Source organism: Coccinella septempunctata, chromosome 2 (genome assembly GCF_907165205.1).
Source record: "Coccinella septempunctata chromosome 2, icCocSept1.1, whole genome shotgun sequence".
NCBI classification, from domain to species: Eukaryota; Metazoa; Arthropoda; class Insecta; order Coleoptera; family Coccinellidae; genus Coccinella; species Coccinella septempunctata.
The window spans coordinates 13555657-13576188 of record NC_058190.1 but is presented as its reverse complement, the minus strand read 5'-3'; the positions used below and the strand labels follow the sequence as shown (position 1 = coordinate 13576188).

The window sequence follows — 20532 nt, the reverse complement described above, 5'->3', positions numbered from 1 at the left end:
ATCAGCCATTCAGGTCCCTAACAGAAAAACCATTTAATCGAAGAAGGCCATGTTTACTGTCTTATTTGACGTAGCCAGAGCAATACAACCATAATTCATTAATAATGAGAATTAGTAAGCCTATAGATTTTCGCCAGCGGCGCTAGTGGTTCGCCTCGGCCGTGGCTCGGTCCTCATGTTTCGCATAGAAAAAAATTAAATTGAGAAATGTCAAAAATTCCACCTTTGTCTTGCCCAATTTTCGGCTACTTTGGGGGTCGTAAAAGTGGACAAGAGTTTCAATTGTCAATAATTCGTTCCTTCGTGATAAAACCTAACCCGTCACTGGACGACGAAAAGGTTACGTTCGTCCCGTGAATCCCACAACGTTTTGCGCCTTCCGACGAAACGGTAAAAATAGCCGAAATTCTTTTTCGGAAATTATTTTAGACGACTTCCCGGGCTTCGATCTTGACGTTCTATCTATACCATTATAGAATGGGCGTTTCTCGTAGAGGTAACAATTTTAGCTATTCCCTGATACCCTCTGATGAAAGAGATAGGATATCTTGCAACTTCGCCAAAGCTCAAGGCCTATCGCTATCTTTTCTTGCAAACTTTCGCTGTTAACTCCACTCGTGTGCTCAGGACTCAAGACTCTCAAACACTTCCATCTGTTTCATCTAGATTCTGGGATGAAGGATATATACTTGTTGTACTACTTCAGACTACTTCAGACCACATATCGTTCGTTGAGTACTTGTGTTGCTCTGACGAGGTCAAATGACACCGTAACCATGGTCAGCATCTTCTTCGATGGGATGTTTTTTCCATAGGAGTCCGAACGCTGGCAAGTTGGCTGGTTCAATTCAGACCGTAGCAATGAATAGACATATCGTCTGAATTCATTCTTATTATTGCATTAATGCTTTATTGTTCTCGGCGTTATCTTATTTTCATTTGATTACTTAATAATATTCACTGAGAGAATATCCTTACAGCCCACAAGATATAGGTACATTGAATTTTTGTGTCCCTTTTCACATCGATTCTTTTAACTTTCGGTTTCGAACAACGAATTTCACAGGTTGAAAATTGAGAAATTCAAAATTGAAAAAGACTAATTCAGCAAGAAAATACAAATTATCTCTTTATATTCCGCTGGTTTAAGTTGTTTTCATATAATCTGGATTATAGTAAAGAAAGAAAGATTCAGTAGGCGTGTTATACTCATCAAATTATCAGTCATTAAATAAGAATAATTATGGAATTGAGAATCAATGAACCTCATATACATACATACCTACAGGATGATTCATCAAAGAGTTTTCCACTAGCTAGCGTACTGAATATAATTGCGTGATATACATTGATTAAGGTTGGTAAAAAGTTATGAAATTATAAACTACTCTTTCCATTTCACAATATTTGTTCAGGACATTTTTACATATTTTCTGTTTTGAAGTGGTGAGGAATAACTTTTCTCTATCGAAAAAACACCCTGTTTTCCGTTTTTCCATGACAAAAACATTTCGAATTGTTTAAAAGGCGTTACGTAGCACCTCACTCAATTTTTTATTTTTTTCTCGGAAAGTTCGAGGGCAATTCTTGAACTCTAACCTACTGATAAAAAGCCAAAGAGCATAACTCATTGACCTCTTAAAACAGCAAACCCATATCTCTTGTAATTTCGAAGATATTGGCATTTTTGGCATTTTGGTCGCCAGCCTTAATGAATCTTCCTGTATATTTTATGAATTTCAAGATAAAATCGAGGGCTAACAAGTGCTTAGATCTCGATATTTGTACACTTGATGTTCTTCTCTGATATTTATCAATCAGAAACTTCTTCAAAAACTCAAGAAACTAGTGAAAAATATTCACTCTTGATACACAAGATCCTCTTTTGGATATAGGAGACTACTAGACCAGTATCAAAATTAATTATTTCCTCTCATTTCATCAATATTCATTCTGTAATTTTTTCTTAATAGACAGACAAGAAGAAAAAAATCAAAATCACTATCTTATAGAGGATCCCACAAGGAACTTTACGTACGCCTACTTATATAAGGTATCATGAGTATAATGGGAACGACAGGGTGATTTATCACCGTCCTTGTTTCATAGAAATTTTATGCTTAAACCCTTGAACGTATTTTAACATTTTAATCTTGGTTCAATGAAACTATGCATACGGTCGTTAAATACATATTTAATGTATTATTTTGTATGCCACAAACTTGTTGGCATACAATTTTTATGTTAGTTATACTTAGGTTCAATTTTTGATTTGATGAGCTTTCGAGTAGTACCTACACGGTTATTCATCAAACTATTCAAGAATAAATGCAACCAAAATAATAATCAACATCTTGTGGAAGCCTGTCGTCAGCATAATATGATTTTAAAATTGCCCGCATACTCTCGGTATTCCCTCGTACTAACGTGCGTTCAAAAAAATTCGTCGTCAAGTAGGTTATGGAATTTTAAACGTTGATTTTCGGTGTCTGAACGTAGGTCTTTTCTTAATTAATTCATCTTCCCAAAATGTGAACAATGATGACATTAACCTATACATCGTAATTTTGTATGGAAAGTGGAAAGGCACTTTTAAGGAAAAGTTAATTTCGCCCAAAGTGCGAAACGCATTTCTTCCATTGAGTAAGGTCCACAAGAATCCAAACAATCTGAGAACCAAGAAAAATTCTTGGTAAAAATTTTAAAAGAGGATCGTGGAGTTTGTGTCTTCTGCAATATTTTCATTATTGCTGAATAACTCTGAGGTTTTCTTCTTTGGTCGACCACTACTTTTTTTGCTTGAACATACCTGTTCCGTCAACGCATCGCAAAACAGTACTTTCCAAAGATTGATTCTTTCAGCAACATTGGGAATGTTGGAACATTAAAGAATATTTCCACTCTCCTTCTGTTTTCTCACCAATTTTGAAGTAGGATTCAATAATAATTGCCTTTTGCATGTCCGTAAAAACCATCTTTATGATTTCATGATAATTTTAATTCAGCAACAATCCAAAATGCTAGCTCCTAACTTGACGGTTCTCGTGAAAAATAGTACAGCAAAAGCTAAGAATTACACGAAATATCGACGTTCGAAATTCCATAACCTACTTGACGACAAATTTTTTTGAACGCACGTTATTTCATGTAACCGTTTAATCTCAAACGTCACCTGGCACCAACGACTGGTACAAATATTTGAACAGTAGATTCTTGAGGTCAAAAGAAACACTTTTTCTTTACCATTTTTAACGAATCGGCTCGGTTAAAAAGTTAAAATGCTGTTGAAAAACCATTAAAAAAAGTCATTTTCCTGTCAAATGTGCAAAGTGATACTTGCACGAAACTGCCGTTGCAGGTTGTGGGTACGGAGTAAAGTGCGAGCAAGACACTTTCCGCAAGAGCTGGAACAATATTTTTTCTATAAGCGCTTGAAATATATAAATATATCAAATTTACGAAACAAATCAAATTAGATTTGATTAATTCATATATAATGATAGATGTAATTCTGCACGTCGTTACCATGGAATTCTCATCGTTGGCGTTCGGTGCATAGAGACATGACAGAATATAATTTACTCTATAATATTTGCGTGCGGGAAAAACCCCTGTTATATCTTTTCCGCACGCAATTTGCTTACCATAAAAATAGCAAAAATTCAAAGAATCCAATTCATGAAAGTAAGTTGCATGCTATCTAATAAATATTTGAACGTTTTGTAAAATATAAGTGTTCTACATATTTTTTCGTATAATGTGCCGTTTTCGAATATGTGTTCAAAAATGAAAATTGGGTACTTTGGCTGAATGCACTTTGTTTAAAAGATCCACAGATGTGTAGAGTCATAGATTTAGCTTGTTATTCTGAAGGGAATTTTGTTTCTCCAGGAGCAGCATAGCTCATTATGAAAATTTAAAAGGGCTATATCTTTTTATCATAGCCGAAGCGGAAAAAATGGTATAGAAAAAAAGTGTTTCTTTTGACCTCAAGAATATGCTGTTTAAATATTTGAACGAAACAAAGCCTCACCCTGTATAACATGTATATGCAGCAAATATAAGTAGATGGTGTACCTACCGACAACTTATTTCGGTTTACTATCATTTGCAGAAAAAAGTAGATTTTATTTTTCTGTGGCGTAACTGACTAATTCCACAACGATCTACTACGCCGAGATGTGCAAGAATATCCCATTCCTACAGCAACGTTTTAATTCCATTTCAAATCAAATAAATTTTTTTGTTAGACAAATATTGAGAATCTTAATTGGTATTCCATTTTGAGCTGCCTGAATTATTTCATTGAGTTGAGTCAGATTCCTTTATTTCAGATGATTGATACATTCTCAACGACAAAGAATAGGAATTTGATATTTTGTACGCATGTGCAATTTTATATAGGCTAGTTATGAAAAAATTAGGATTGCCATTTAAATAAAAATCATTGTATGGATGAAGCACGTGGAGTTCCTCGTGGGACAGTTCGTTTATTATATATTACGATTTTCCTAACTGGAATATTCCAATAATATAACTCCAATGGAAGAGATTGAAATATATACAAGCTTCAATTTTGAACACATCACTTTCAAGAATGAATGAAGGAACCGAAACTCTTTACTATTCTTGGACCAACTAATTTTAACTGTGAAATAATTTTGGTAATATATGGATTTTCAGTTGAACCAAACATATTTTTCAGAAATAAAAAGTGATGTACCATTACCATCCTGTGCTAAAAGATGCATTCCAAGGCAGACAAAATTGGTTATTTCATTTATCCAGGTATAATCTTGCTTCAACCAGATTCTTCTGGGTATTTCATTATCTGTAGATTTGGTAGATATCTGCTTCTGGAACTCTAAAGAATTGAAAATCTTGATATAAGCTTTTAAAATATAAGAGTGCGGAGCTATGATTTTTCATAGTAAATCTTATTCGATAACTGAAAGTGATTAACATAGTATATGAGGTTCCATTTTTGATTTGAAAGCGCCATAAAAAGTGTTTCATAAGAGATATATTGTAAAGGGAAACGTTAAGCAATAGCTAATGCAACATTAGGTACCTAATAGAGAATGTGTGTTGGTAGGACTGGGCGCAGTTGGTCGCTAGCTTGATGGAGTCTGGGTGCACATGGAGTGCGCAGTTACAGGTGACTAACATAACTAACGACAACTTACCCTTCATTTTTCGATTTGCATTCATACGAAGTGTTTCGAATAAATGTTTGATAATGTGCTTGTGCATCCTTCTTTTGGGGAAAATTTTGGATAGCCATAATATCCTCTTATCTATTCGGAATCCATCTCTATTCATGTAACAGCTCAGGTCTTATCATTTGTTGACATTTGAGGCTATGAAAAATTTTCCTAAGCGGCGTTTAAGCATATCTGTGGGGCTTTATAACATTTTCCGTTCTCAGAAGCAGATCTTGCTCTTGCGACTTTATTCGTAGTGCATGCTTGTATTGTGTAGGTTTGAAAACGCACTGTTATTTAAGCTTCATTTAGATTAATTACTTATTGGATTTTTCAATACATCTTTCTTCTTAAGTAAATGAAAACTAATTTGGTGTATTTTGAAGCCATTTCTATTCAGTAGCGAAAATGTTAATATTACATTTTAGGTTTCTAAAAAAATTGTTTTTATAAAGATGTCCTATTCTTAACTAATTTCTTTTGATTGAGTTGCCCTAAAAATACTTTTAATATTTTAATGATATAAAGTAATATTTATTTGTTGTTGAATATTATACTTATGTCTGAACACTACAATCACTAATTTTTTTTTAATTGAGTAGTCCTGGAAAATACTTCTACAATTTTAATGATATGTATGAACACTACAATGAATGATTTTTTTTTTATTCCAAGATTGAATTACAGTTCATTTCTCAATCAAAAGAACTCATTAAGAACAAACTTGTTCATTATTACAACGGAATTCAGCTGAAAGCAGATCTTTTCGTTAGTAATTTTCAGTTCTTTAATATAGGTAAATTGGTTTGTTTGAGAAAATCAATAACTACTTTTTAATTTAATTTTTCCCTTGAATGCATATTAATTATGTTACAACAATAATGTTGTAGAATTTTTAATAGAGAGTTTCTCAATGAACTATGTCGGTAGTGGATAATCGAGCAAGACCACGTGATCTGTAGACATAAATACTATCACTTCTATAAAGAGGTTATCACTTCTATAAAGAAGTGTATGTATTAACATATGTAGCTGAAAAAAGGAGTTACCTCAAAATGAAATATATGAAGCTGTAAATTTGTACAATCCATGGTTTCTAAATGTTTCAAAAACGTCAGATAATATGTGTTCACGTATTAAGATATCCGAAGGTATAAAAGGTTCTTCCAGTATATCTATAGAAACCTACACATAAAACATCGGTGATTTCAACAAATACCATAGGTTTTATTGGATGTCCATTCAAGAATTATTGACATCTTGAGTGGCTGTGGAAAATCGAATTTATGTTGGTAATAATAGTCCATAAAGAGATATTTTGAGTTGCGGGATTCAGGTTGTTATTGAAAATGAACACTGACCCATGGCCAATTATATAAAGTTGATGCACTGACCAAAATTAGTTTAAATTTGTTGTTGACAGTGTTACATACATTTCTAGGTTATGACTTTAGCCTTGCGGCTTTCACACTCCTCTCCAGAGGAAAATTCACTTATCCCAGATATCTCAGATATCAAAAGGATTAAGCTCTGTTGGAGCCCTTTCCAGGTTTTCGGGCTCGTGGTGGTGGTCGGGTCCGGGTCGCTCTTCGGCTCCCTGCCGTCGGTTGGATTCCTGCTCCACCCGCACTTCCTGTCGGAGCAGACGGTATTCCTCTGCATTCCCCATGTACTTGCGTACAGTTCTCGCCGTTCCCAGCAGTACCGCCTTCTGCATGACTTATAGATATTTTCGTCCAACTGAAGTTTCCTCAAGTTCTCTAGTAGTTTCTTCGGTATCAGGCTTGTAGATGAAATGACTATAGGGATGGTCTTGATATCTTTCCACTTTCTGCTGGTTTGTTCCTCGAGATCTTTGTATTTTGAAATTTTTTCAGTGTGCCTATCTAGAAGATTGTTATTATTTGGAATCGCCACGTCGATGTCGATGACCTCATCCTTATTGAGCAATATGATGTCTGGTCTATTGTGGGTTAGTTTCCGGTCTGTGAGAACCGTGCGATCCCAGTAGAGCTTGTGATGTTCATTTTCCAATACAGCATCCGGATGGTTATTGTAATGAGGAACCTTTTTCGAACTTAGAAGTTGGTGCAAATTCTTGGTGAAGAATCTTGGCAACAGCATCATGTCCATTTTTATACTTCGTGCCTGCGAATTTCTGACATCCCTCGGTGATGTGTTGAATAGTTTCATGTGTCGCACAGCGATAACGACAGCTATCGTCCGCCGCTGAGGCATCCTTGGCGATATATTTCATGTAGTTCCTTGTGGGAATCACCTGATCCTGGATGGCAGCATGAAGCCCTCTGTCTCAGGAAACAACCTTCCGGAAGTCAACCAGTAGTTCGACGCAGATATGTCGACGTAATCATGGTTGACCTCGTTCTGGTGCCTTCCATGCAAAGGTTTAAAAATCAGTTTCTGCATTTTACTTTCTGCAGAGTGTTCGACGGTTTCCAAGTGGTCCTGTTGTAGCTTTTACGGTGTAGAACTATCAGCAACACAAACTACTCGATGGAGTTCTGACGAAGCAGCCTTGCCCAGGAAATATTTTCGTCCTTCAATTTCCTGGGACATACGGTTGGACAAATCAACAATTCCTCTATCCCCAAGATGTCGTGGCAGCTCTGTCCGCTCTATTGAGCTTTTGGGGTAATGTTTATTGTGTTCAGTCAGCATCGTCCTTATTTTTCTCTGTAAGGCTGCTAAATCGGTGGTGGTCCAAGAGATGATACCGAATGAATAGCTCAGCGCCGATCTAGCGTAGGTGTTAATCGCTTTTATCAGATTCTTGCTGTTAAGGCCAGTTCTCATTATCCTTCTCAATCTTCGGGTGAACTCCTCCGTTAGTTCTTTCTTCATCTGGCTCTGATTAATTTTTCTTGCCTGTTTAATGTTTTATTTATGATACTTGTATGTGTCTCCCTCCTTGAATGCTTCAATTTCTGCACCTTCCTTTAGTTTGAACGTACCATCTTCTATTTTCCCTCTCGTTATGTTCAGCAGTCGACATTTTTCTAGTTCAAACTTCATTTTGATGTCTTAAGAGAATCCTTCTACCATTTTCAGCATCTGTTGCATTTGTTTTTTGGTAGATGCGAAGAGTTTCAAATCGTCCATGTAAAGGAGATGATTCAGTTTCATCATTGTTCTAATGCCGCTCTTTATGGCAAATCCGTAGTCCGTAAAATTCAATCTATGAGACAAGGGATTCAGGGCCATGCAGAACCACAGAGGGCTCAGCGAATCTCCTTGGAAAATTCCGCGTCTTATTGGAATAGGTCTTGTTGTAATGGAGCCATCAGCTGCTTTCATTTGAAGACTAGTACGCCGTTGACATGGCGTTTTTCAGGAACTTAACAATATTGGGATCCAATGTTGCTCCATCCAATAAATCTTCAAGAGCCATTCGTGAGGTATGCAATCGAATACTTTCTGGTAGTCGTATGTACGCAGCGTATAGATTCCTTCGCTTGGAGAACGCAGATAACTGAATCAATTATTAGTTGTTCTTTGCACCATCGGCTGTCTTTGGTGCATTTGGTGCGTTATTCCTTTCGCAATGGTTGTGAATTCGGTTTGAAATGCACGATGTGATTAATTTGTACATCGTTGGAAGACATGTGATTGGTCGGTACTTGGATGGGTCTTCTGTATTCCTTTGATCTTTAGGTAACAGGTATGTTGTGCCATGTGTAAGGAATACTGGCATTCTTTCCGGATTTTCAATGACATTATTTATTGCGGAGGTCAATTTGTCATGCATGATCCAAAGTTTCTTGATCCAGAAGTTCTGTAATCCATCAGGCCCAGGTGTTTTCCAGTTGTGTAGTCCGTAGTCCTCTGATAGCTGATTTCACGTCTTCAATTGTGATCCTGTCATGCTGCATCGGCTCATATTTTATAGCTTCAGATTTTTCATCTTCAATCCATACGGTATCTCCTTTGAACTGAGGTTTTGTTGATAATTGTTCGGTACAGAATTGTTCAACGGCGTCCTTTGGTGGTAACTTTCCATTTTCTCCATCAGAAGATGTGAGTGACCGGTAGAAAGTTTCTTCAGATTTTTCAAATGAATTTATTGTCTCTTTTCCGGCTATAATTGCTTTTATATCTCCTCAGGCGTTCTGCATACAGACTTAACTTTCACTTCAGAGTGTCGAGGCAGTGGTGAGCTGTAGCATTCTCCGTCTCTTGTTCTGTGTGTGTTCTGTTTCTATCCATGATTTCTTTGGCAGCTGACACAACCTTACTTCCGCGATTCCCGTTCAAGTACTCCGTCAGTCGTCCAATGTCTCTTCCCAGCCTCTCTGTTTTCTGTATGACTTTAGTCTTGCGACTTTCACACTCCTCTCCAAAGGAAAATTCACTTATCCCAGATATCAAAAGGATTAAGCTCTGTTGGAGCCCTTTCCAGGTTTTCGGGCTCGTGGTGGTCGCTCCTCGTCCGGGTCGCTCCTCGGCTCCCTGCCGTCTGTTGGATTCCTGCTCCACCCGCACTTACTGTCGGAGCAGACCTTAGAATATAGAATAACAGGAAGGAGCATATTGCTCATTTCAATTTGACCGGAATAGAGGAGAAATATGGCCGACTTATATTTCCGTTTCAACAGTGGCGTGGAACAATGAAGTTTCCAAAAAACTAACTTCAATAGTCAGTTGATTCTGATTAATCAAAAAAATTAGGAAAGCACTGACGTAAATTCAGAAGCTTTTTCAAGCTCGTTCAAATTGATAGTCAAAGCGGAAATTCACCCCGCCTAACACTGCTTGGCTAAATACTTAATGGTATTATTATAAGATCTATGACTTAACATCACCTACGCCCATGGAGTGTTATTGTCAAAGGATAACCTTGTTATGTCATGAAATTCAGAAACTTACAATTAATACCTTATATTCAGCTTGAAAAATCACCTACCTATGAAGTGTAACACTGGAATTTTCATTTTTTAATGTTGAGCAATAGCCACAAGCAGCACAAGTAACCATGTTTTCCGATTTTGTAATATGATGTAGGAATACTAAAAAGGATTATAACACTGACTTCACTAGATTAAATACCAAATATTCACGATAAAATATCCAAAATCCTTATTTCCAGCAAATTTCAAGAATCCAAATTACCAAAATTAAGTTGAAACATCACTTTGTTCATTTGACTTCCAAGTCTGCCACTTTTCAAGTCAAAACTTGGAAGACCAATATGGCCGTTTCCGTCGCACAATTACCGTCACATTTATTCGAAAAAGTTTCGTTACACTCAAGTTTCTATGGTCCTGGAGGCATCAAGAGTCTACAGACACTACAGAAATTATTGCAGATCCTTTGTGACTAGCTATTAAGCCGCGTCTGGACTTTCAAGGCCTATTGGAATGTCAATAATTCTTGAATGGGCTATATATGAACACCACCTATTCATTAATATCCATTTTAGATTTTGAGTTGTAGGAATGTCAAATGCACTACCTAACATTTGATCACTGATCACTGACCTTCCATCAATTTATTTAAGGAATATTCGGTTCAAGATGGCTGATCAGATACCAGAGTATGTTCAGTTGAGTTTCATGAAAAAAATTCGAATTGAAAGTATGAGAAATTGTAGGTTTGAGTAACTATGAAAAAAACTTATACGTATGAAAAGAAAATTGAAAGTAACGGTAAGGCTAGTTCTTGATTTGTCCTCCACGAGCTCGTTTCAAGTATTCTAATCTTCTAGGCATTTTACTCGATGAGAATTCATGAAATTTTGGGACAAATTGGTCGAAAAATCCATACAATTCCTGTCAGAGGTTGCAAATCTCATTGATCTATTGGGCCGAGATGCCGGATATATGGAATTAATTCTAGAACTCATGATCAAAAGGCGATTTTGAGCAGCTGTCATACTGTGCTGCTCATGAACATAAGCAAAAATCCTTTCTATATCCATCTTATGATTTGGTCAAGTTGCACAGGAGCCAAATGTCTTATCGGCATAACTGATGTATCGATATTGCTTCCATTTCTCCAATTATTGACAATCCAAATCTAAATTATTGTTCAAACGAGAAAAAAAAGGTTTATCAACAAATACCACCATCTATCACGCCTAATACAATTAATTGATATCAGATGGAAAGAACTTGATAAAGTAAAGAAAGAATATGATGAGAATAACTTAAAATATCTCAGCTTTTCCTTAAAGGATTCTTAACGGATGTTCCAGACAACGTGTTCTCTAGAATTGTTGAGTAGTGTATATTGATTCCCCCTTCTTCGTTAATATTTTGTATGTTTTCATTTACTCATTACAGGAATATAGATTGATTTCCTGCCGTGATAAATATTTTTTTCATCAATAATTTGAGCAGATCCTTTCGAATGAAAATTGAGATTTTCGAAGCATCATTCAGAATACCATAATCAAGGTTCATATAAATTTCCAGCTTACTTTCTTTCAATTCGAAGTGGAAGCCTTTCTTCACTACTAAAAGTACTACTACCTACCTACCTATCGCGAGCAGCAACTGCAGCGTTTTAATCTTTAAAATATGTTTTGAGTGATGATGCTCTAAACAGCTAATTTCTTTTTCCCTGTCCAGTAAATGACGGTTATCAACATGTATGGATTTAGTTGAAATTTTGATGGGTGACAGAAAATAGCATAAAAAGACAATGAGATCCAGTGTTTTTTATGAGCCTCTTCCGCTGGTAGGAACTGTTTCGTCTAACTAATTAATAATACTCCAACCATTAATACCAGACTCAAAATTGAAAGTAATCTTTTACTCGCCTACTTTCCAACAGATCTAGATTATTATTGCTTATTTTTTGTTTTCTTTAGCATCAAAAATTATTGTTACAGTGAATGTCCACATTGAACAGAATGAATTCGAAAGTTTCAATGCTTCAGAGCTTGAAAGCTATGAAAATTCCTACAAAATTTAAAGATTTTTGAGATACACCCGATAGATCGAGGAATCGTCAAAAAAAAGTTACCTTCCTAGTATATTCATATAGGTATGCATCACTATGTATTCTAGCAGGCCATGAGATCCACCTTTTCGGGCCGATTTGCATAAAAAAACCATAATACAAACACTTCTCTTCTCTATCGATGAGTCCGATCGGTACTACTCAGCCCGGTCTGTGATCAGTGCTCACCAAAGATTATAGATTGTCTATAATCTTTTATCGGTTTTGCCGAACTGACGACTGACATAGACTTGTTTAGTAGTCAAAAAATCTCAAAATTTTCTTATTTCCGATTTGGCACCGTGGTCGAGAGTATTTGCTGGTACGCTCCGTTTATTCGTCTTCGGTTTGGCATTTTTCGCGGCCTTCAATAAGCAGCGGTTCGCTCAATAATAGCGATTTTCCAACCCTATAAATCAGCTGATTTTCCCCTCTTATTGCACCCACTTGGAGCTTACGAATATATGTAGATATACAAGAACTGCACTCTGAATTTTACGCACAACGTACACGTAGATGTACACTGTACAGAATGACTGAAATACACAAAATACATATCTTCTTCGGTACATTTTCACTCACTTTGTGTATTATGTACATGCAGAGTACGACATTCACGAGGATGTATACGTACAAGTACATCCACTAATTATAGAATCAAACAAATAATAAAAAGAATCCATCAACTTCAATATCGATGAGGGCTAAACTTAATGACCTTATTATAATTTCAAGGATAGCCACTCCTACGGCTGCATGTGCCAAGTGACGCATCATTAAAAAGCCCAACATATCTTCTTGAGAGATATACGAATTTTGTAACATAATATTTATTCTACTTTTCTCACTGTTCAGTCTTTTCAATTTTTCTGTTTGACGGAACGACTAGAAACCTCTCTATGTTTTACGAAGTCGAAAAATTTAATCGTCAGCTTTCCTCTTAGATCAGACATAAACTGCTCCACAAGAATTAGGGTAATCGTTCAATTGTTTTTAAAAGTGTGTAATCTTCGAAAAAATCGCTGTAAAATCATTTAAAACTCAATAACAACTTGAATCGATCCAATAAAAATCAGTATGAGACATTTCGTCAATCTGGTCGCCTTTTTTCTGAAGTTTGGTTCTTTGCATATGTTTCATGAATGCTCTTATTTTGAAATGAAGTCAGTTTATCAACGGCTTCGATTTGAAACCAGTTTTCTGAAAATGCCAAGAGGTAAATTAACAAACGCTGAGGCTAATAGGGCTATCGGAATGCTACAGAGGCTCCAAGTCAGCCAAAGTGTGATGAATAGGTTCAGGGAGACAGGTTCCGTGTTGGAAAGACCAAGGCTTGGTGGGCGACGAAAAACAACACCTGCTCAGGATAGTTTCATCACCGTTTCGGCGAGAAGAAACCCTACATCTACGTGTAGAATGCAACGGAATACTCTTCAACATGCAGATGGGGTCCAAGTTTCCATCGAAACCATCAGACGACGTTTGAGAATGGTGAATCTTGGTTCTAGGCGTCCATTAAGAGGAGTTCCATTAACACGTGACCATAAGCTTCAAAGACTGGAATGGGCAAGGCAACATATCAATTGGAACGATCCATGGCGTAGTGTCCTTTTCCCTGATCAATCCAGATATGGACAATTTTCTGATTCTCGAGGAATAAGGGTATGGACAATCCCACGCATTCCACGTAATCGTCGCTATGTCCAAGAAGTCCATCCATTCCGGGGGGTTACGGTATGCGCCTTGATATGTTTCAACGGGCGCACAGATCTACACATTTGTTCTGGGAATATGACCGCCTTACACTATAGGGAGCATATCATTGACAATGTTGTACCAAATTTTCACGCTGCTATTGGTGAAACTTTTCAATTTCTAGACGATAACGCTAGACCGCACCGTGCAGCCATAGTTGAGAATGCGTGCGAGGAGCTTGGTATTCCACATGTACCAATACCTCCGTACTCACCAGATTTGAATTGCATAGAACATGCATGGGATATGCTTCAAAGTTGATAATCATCAACCTACCCCAGAATCCTTAAATGATCTGAGAGAGCTTCTGCCCCGTTTACCGCCTACCGAAGCAAATTCCTCAAGAAGTGTTCAACAACCTCGTGTGTAGTATGCAAAGAAGGTGTCAAGCTGTTATTGATGCCCGTGGAGACCTTACATTGTATTGATAGTCTTAAAATGCTTGAATTTTCTTGGAATAAAATTTCGTTATTTTACTCGATTTTTCTTAACCACCCTGCATACGCTGCAGACCTACAGGATAAAATTAATCTGCAACTTGAAATCATATTAATATGAATTTTCATCACAAAAATCTTATTTTAACTACATATATTTTTTGCAATTTAAGTCAATATCCTTAACTCATTTGGAGCAGTTTATTAATCTGACTAAAAAATCTTATTAGGTATCTTCAATCTCTTGGGAGAGGGGAAAGGTTGAGATTCCTAACGCAAGAATGGGAGGAGTCACCGTTGAATGAGATCCTTATAATATTACATTTTATTGTATTCCTCGATAGAAAAGTTGACGTTTCAGTTTTTCAACATTGCAAAACATGGTTTAGATTTCCAGGACTTGATTTCAAGAGTTGAAGTGTTCTAACGCATCAAAATATTTCAATTGGCATATATTGCAAATGGTTTCCAATGTGTTCCTATTTTTTAAAGATGCGGATGGAAGATGAAGATCACGTGGTCGCCAAAAGGAGTCACTTATTTTATTCTATTTGCTAACATTAAATTTTTATGTTAAGAAAAATTAGGCTTTTTTAATGATTTACCGTCGTTTACTGGATAATCAAGGTAACTAAAAGAAAAATTTAGAATTGTCACATCAGTTACAAAATATTCACGAATTACGAATCAAATTCTCAATAGGGAAAATGGTTATCTTGGGTCATTTTTGCAGAATAAGTTGATGACTCCGAAGGCAATTCTGTAATCTAAAATACATAAAGTGGACCGTTACACACACAAAGTGACTTTGTTTAATATAGGTTCTGCTATTCTATACCCATATAATGAATCACAGTTTGGAGTTCTCCGCCTCTTCTTCATGTAGTGCAGTGTATTGATTGATTCTGAACTGTAACTAGTTTAGGTATAAAAAAACTTCAACTTCTGAATATTTTCTCAGTTGGACAATCCTGTCAACACGGTTTCCTATGTAGAAGATCATCATGTGGCTGGCCAAATGACTCAAAACAATCCACAAAACTTATCAGATGTTTCTGGTGCTACAAATATAGAATTAACGTCAGATGGAGGCTACTACAGTACTTCACCATCGCAGCTAATGTATCCAACCACATCGCCGAGCTTGCACACTACTCCAAACACACCAACTAGCATACCCGATATTACATTGACAGGTGAGATAAATAATAAGATAATAAGAATTATTGGTCAATAATTAATCATCGTTTTCGTCATATTCTAAACGAAGTATTTTTAAAGGTGGCGCTTTTTTCAACAGAATGTGAATTGTCGAAATGATAAAGTTGGAAAAAAAATTTAAAATGATTACTGAAATGGATCCTTATACAACCTCATTTGTTATCTGAATTATCGCAAAGCAATAGGAAAAAACTGGTTTCGTTTAGGATATTGGCTCGTTTTTTACGGAATGAAAATAGAAACTTAGGATGGCCGAATTTATCTCATTATTGAATACCTTTAACTATTTTATGAAATGGCTCATTTTGATTCCAACTGACAGAAAAAGACACAATGAAAAAAAAAATAGAAAATCAGTTCGCACCAATGAAATTCGTCTAAATTATTCACAGATTTTTTCACAATGGTCATCACAATCATCTTCTTATTCGAATCCTCCAACAATCGTTGTACATATGAGGTGAAATAGTGTCACAATAATAACACTATGTCAACATAAGCACTTTTAATAAACTGTCTCAATCTTCAACACTTTTTTTTACCCCAAATCGCTAGATGCAACAATTTTTTTTAAGTGACCTAATCCTAATAACTCAGATAGTCTTGGATGTACTGAACCATCGTCCAGTCATGTGTTCATGTTTTGTTTCGTTTTTCCGTTGCTGGAGTTACCTTCCACTGTACCGTACTCAAAATTTAATGTAATTTTGTCGAAATTCTAAAATATTTTATATAGACAATTTTTCGTAAAATGGCTTATTTTGATGACTTCTCCCTTCTGTCAAAAACCTCAACTTTGAAAACACCCTGTATAACTAGCTGAACTCGAATACGGTTTGGAAAAATAATGTTTTCCTTGGTACCTCAACAATTCCTTCTCTCCACACAAAATTGTGGTCGATACATTGAGATTGAAACTAATCCAATGGTGTTCCAATATTTTCGGAATCCACTCAGAGATAAAAAATTAATTTTTTATAACAGATTTGTCTATTTTTTGGTTCATCCAAGTGAACAATTCGAAAACTTAATTCTTAAATTTGTAATCTTTCAATTCGCGAACGCGAAATGCCGTTAGACGTGCTTCAGCATTTCAACTTTCGTCCCAAATAATTGAGTCCGAAACGGAACGACCATCTGCATTCTATAACCATCGCGTGTTGTTGCAAGGAAGGGGAAGCTCCTATATCTTGCTTTTTCGAACTGGCCTAATTACCCTTTCTTATGCATTGCAAGTCTTTCTTTACCAGGTTTTCTTTCAAACCAGTAAATTTAGAACTAAAGTAATGATGGTATGTATTAGGTAGAAGAATAGAAGGGGGTAGACATTGAACAACAAACAGTTGTCTTTTTCTAAAAGTGACTAACTGACCGGTAAAATATATATGGTAGTAAAATATTGACAAAACAAAATCTAAAGCAAGCTAAGACTTCCTTATGCGCGTGCAGGCACTATGGTAACAATCGTTTACTGCCTGTTATAACAATCAGTTACTGAGGAAATTTGAATAACGAATTTTGGGAAATTTTCTGTTACCAAGATGAAAATACTCAAGTAGTGCCCAATTATTTTTGTATGCCCAAACGTTTGTTCTGATATTGAGTTTCTTTAATCAGACTTCTCGTCGGCGTCAGAAGATACAACAAGGCAGGATTTAGCAGCAGTAAAACAGTTTGAACAAGAATTATTTTCTGAAGATGCATTACGAAGTAGTTTGGAACCGCTAGGCTTAGATGAATTCCAAATTTTAGCAGAAAATGGTATTAATTTCATACCAGATACCATAGAAGAACATTTCAGACTGGATCATTCATAACAAAAATAAAAAGTGAGTATGTGAAGGATTAACTATTGTAAACTTCATATTTAAAAAAAAAACTTGACTTGCTCCTAACATCATCAAATATTTCATTGCCTCAGTAAAACAAGAATTTATGCATGAACGAAAGTGGGCACAAAACTGATTCATGAAAGAAATTAATGTTATAACTAATTGAATGAGTTCGATCGGTAATTATTGAAAAAATTAATATATGTATTCATTATTAAACAATCTCTCTTTTTTCAGAGGTTTACTGCCATCATATCTTGTACCTTTGATATACACTTCCGACCTTTTTGAACTTCTAGATGTGATCTTCAACTCTACTAATGTCCCAGCTGAGCGGATGAGTGAAATGTTTGAACACAAGAAGGTTGAATGGTGTAGTTATCAACATTTCTATTTGGTGTAGTCAGGACAGATGATGAAAATAGAAAGAAATATAAATGTAATGATTTACGTTTGTGTCATAAAAACCAATTAATTATATTTGAAGACTGATAGCAGTTTTACACTGTTTTAACGAATTTTTGAATAATTTGAATCAAAAAAGTCAACATTTGATAATTGAATAAGTGGGTTCAACTTTTCTTAATGTATATTTATTGTTTGTATGATAAGTACACAATAAAACGTTTTATTATAATTTGCCTTTCAGAAACATTATGCACTTGAAATTAAAAGCATTATATGATTTTTGGAAAGAAATTTTATAGTGTATAATAATATTGAGTTACCACACTTTGAATATACTCGTACCAAGATGATTCACGATGAAATATCGAAACGGACACTGACCACCAATATTTCATATTTAAAAAAAAAACCATAATTCATATTTCCTTATATCTCATCAAGAACCGGATATTACTATAATGATATGAAAAAAAGTGCCGGTGACAGAACCTGAGATTTAAGGAAGGGGTGAAAGAGTCCAGTAAGGTAAAAGTTGCATGGAATTAAAATGTGTACAAGTATTTGGGATCCCTCAAATTTAAATGGAGTGTAGATCATTCTGCGTTAGCATCTTTTTTTTCTTTTCTTAATTTCAATTTTTAATACTGAGCATATTATAAGTCATAATTCCTGAATAAGCAAAAGGCCAGATATCAGGAGTCCCAAACCCTTATAGGTATTGGTGTCCTTCAACCTGCAACATTCTTATTTATTTTATTTATTATTATGATTCTATTCCTGTCGATAGATGATGATGAAATAATGATATTCTTATACATAACACCCGACGACATTCATATCCACAAATGTAACGATATGAATCCATCATACTCGAGAAAGAGTTGAGTTCAATGCTGTAGGGTGATGAAGACATAATTTCTTTTCTATTTGACATTCTTTTCAGGGAATCTATTAATTAGGAATGATGTTCATTTATTCCTGCCATTTCTTCAAACATTCCGTTAACTTCAAGGTAAACCTCGTCAAATTTTTCATCAAATTCGGCATATTTTTGACTCACTGTATCGAACCTCTTGTCCACTTCATCAAATTCTTCATTTATGTTTTCCAGTTTTTAATCCAATTTATCTGTAAATTAACTCATCACATCTATATAATTTTCCTTAATCTTCATTGGTACGACGATCGAACGACAATCTATCGACAACTTATCGATGTTGGAATCGACAAGGCAATGTCGGCAATCTAATTATTACACCCGATCGTTTTCGTGTTAACGAAATGTTCATACAGCGGAAACCGATCATCTGCGGTATAAATTTCCACCTACTCGACTTAAAGTTAAGATAAGGGGAAAAAAGGGAAAACGGTACGTCGTGAGCTCGTGGTGCGTACTCTGGTCCATTTTCTCATTCAATTTAAAAGAGTTCTTGTCAATTTTCTCATTTAACTTTGGGTAATTTTCTTTCATTCATTTTGCTCAAAAAGTCCATTACCGCTTGAGTGATCGCGTTCTGCAGTGCCTTGTGGTCACTGGCATGAAGTCAAATAACCGAAAATGTTAATTTAATTCGAGCGATGTTTGAACCCCCACATCTGACACCAATGTAACGTTTTCTTCAGAAATGCGTTTAGGTTCAACTTGGATTATAAATAACCTGTAAATGATTTCATCCTCTAATTGAAACAACCCTTCAGATCTCTTCCTCGTGATGAGGTTGGGAGAACAACACATGATGTATTCTGAGATGCTTGAGCAAATGCCTCAACCTGAACAGTCAAAACTTTGGGAATCTCTTTCTGGTCATTCAAGACTTCAATACATGACGTTTGGTATTTCTATGACGTAAGTTATCAATCTTCAATTATAGTAACTATAGTCAAAGGGATCTCGATCTTTTAAACTGAGGCATCATGCATTTGAAAGAAACAGCCGATTGTCGTTCGCCGGCGCAACGAGAAAATCCGAAGCCAACAATCATTCTATCGTGATTGTCTTGCCTCCGTCACGTGGTTTTGACGTCGGCGCTTTGTACATCGGGATAGGTTTGAAATTTCACATTATGGGCCTGTTTCGATATTGCTGGTTTTACTGGCCCGCAATCGTGTACAATAGAACTCGAACGACTGGGCCAATAGGCATCGTCTCTGAAATACTGACAGTACTGTTCAGGAATATCGGAACAGACGGTATAGCTGATTTTGACTAGAGGAGCGTGACCTCCGCGTTCCGCTATTGCTATTACGTACCGTGGCAGTATCGTATGAATGCAGTGTGGTGCGTTATCTTCTGATTTTTGATTTAATGTGGAGAATTTCATAAAAATTCCCAAGAAAATGAATATTATATTGATCTAGCTTAAGTACCTACACATTTCATCGGACATCCTGGAACGGCACCTTTTGTTGAAGAATCTTTTATCAAATCCCCTCTCCTGTCCTTTGTTTTTAACTATGTGTACTGCACGAACATGTTGAGAAAGAAATGCATCTGCATCAGAGTAAATTCTGACGCGATATTGATCTTAATATATACAAAAAAATTGCTATTTTTAATGGTCACACCAGGTACTTTCGATTTGATTTATACCACTCGATTTGATTTATACCAGTGTAGAGTAATTGTAGTTTATCTACACATAGTCAAAAGGAGTTGTAGATAAACTACACCTCCTCTACACTGGTGTAAATTCAATCAGCAAACGAATACTAAAA

The 20532-nt window shown here is 35.9% G+C and overlaps 1 protein-coding gene across 8 annotated transcripts in view; it reads left to right on the top strand.

Moving 5' to 3' along the window:
• The window catches only part of LOC123307421 (CREB-regulated transcription coactivator 2-like), a 61826-nt gene extending 43780 nt beyond the window's left edge, over nt 1-18046 (top strand). For all 8 annotated transcript variants that reach the window (XM_044889721.1, XM_044889719.1, XM_044889714.1 and 5 more), the window contains 3 exons: nt 15318-15552; nt 17195-17406; nt 17647-18046. In XM_044889721.1, the coding sequence (XP_044745656.1) occupies nt 15318-15552; nt 17195-17394 (435 nt within the window). In that variant the 3' untranslated portion in view covers nt 17395-17406; nt 17647-18046. The remainder of the gene's footprint in view (nt 1-15317; nt 15553-17194; nt 17407-17646) is intronic.
• Nucleotides 18047-20532: the final 2486 nt, after the last annotated feature.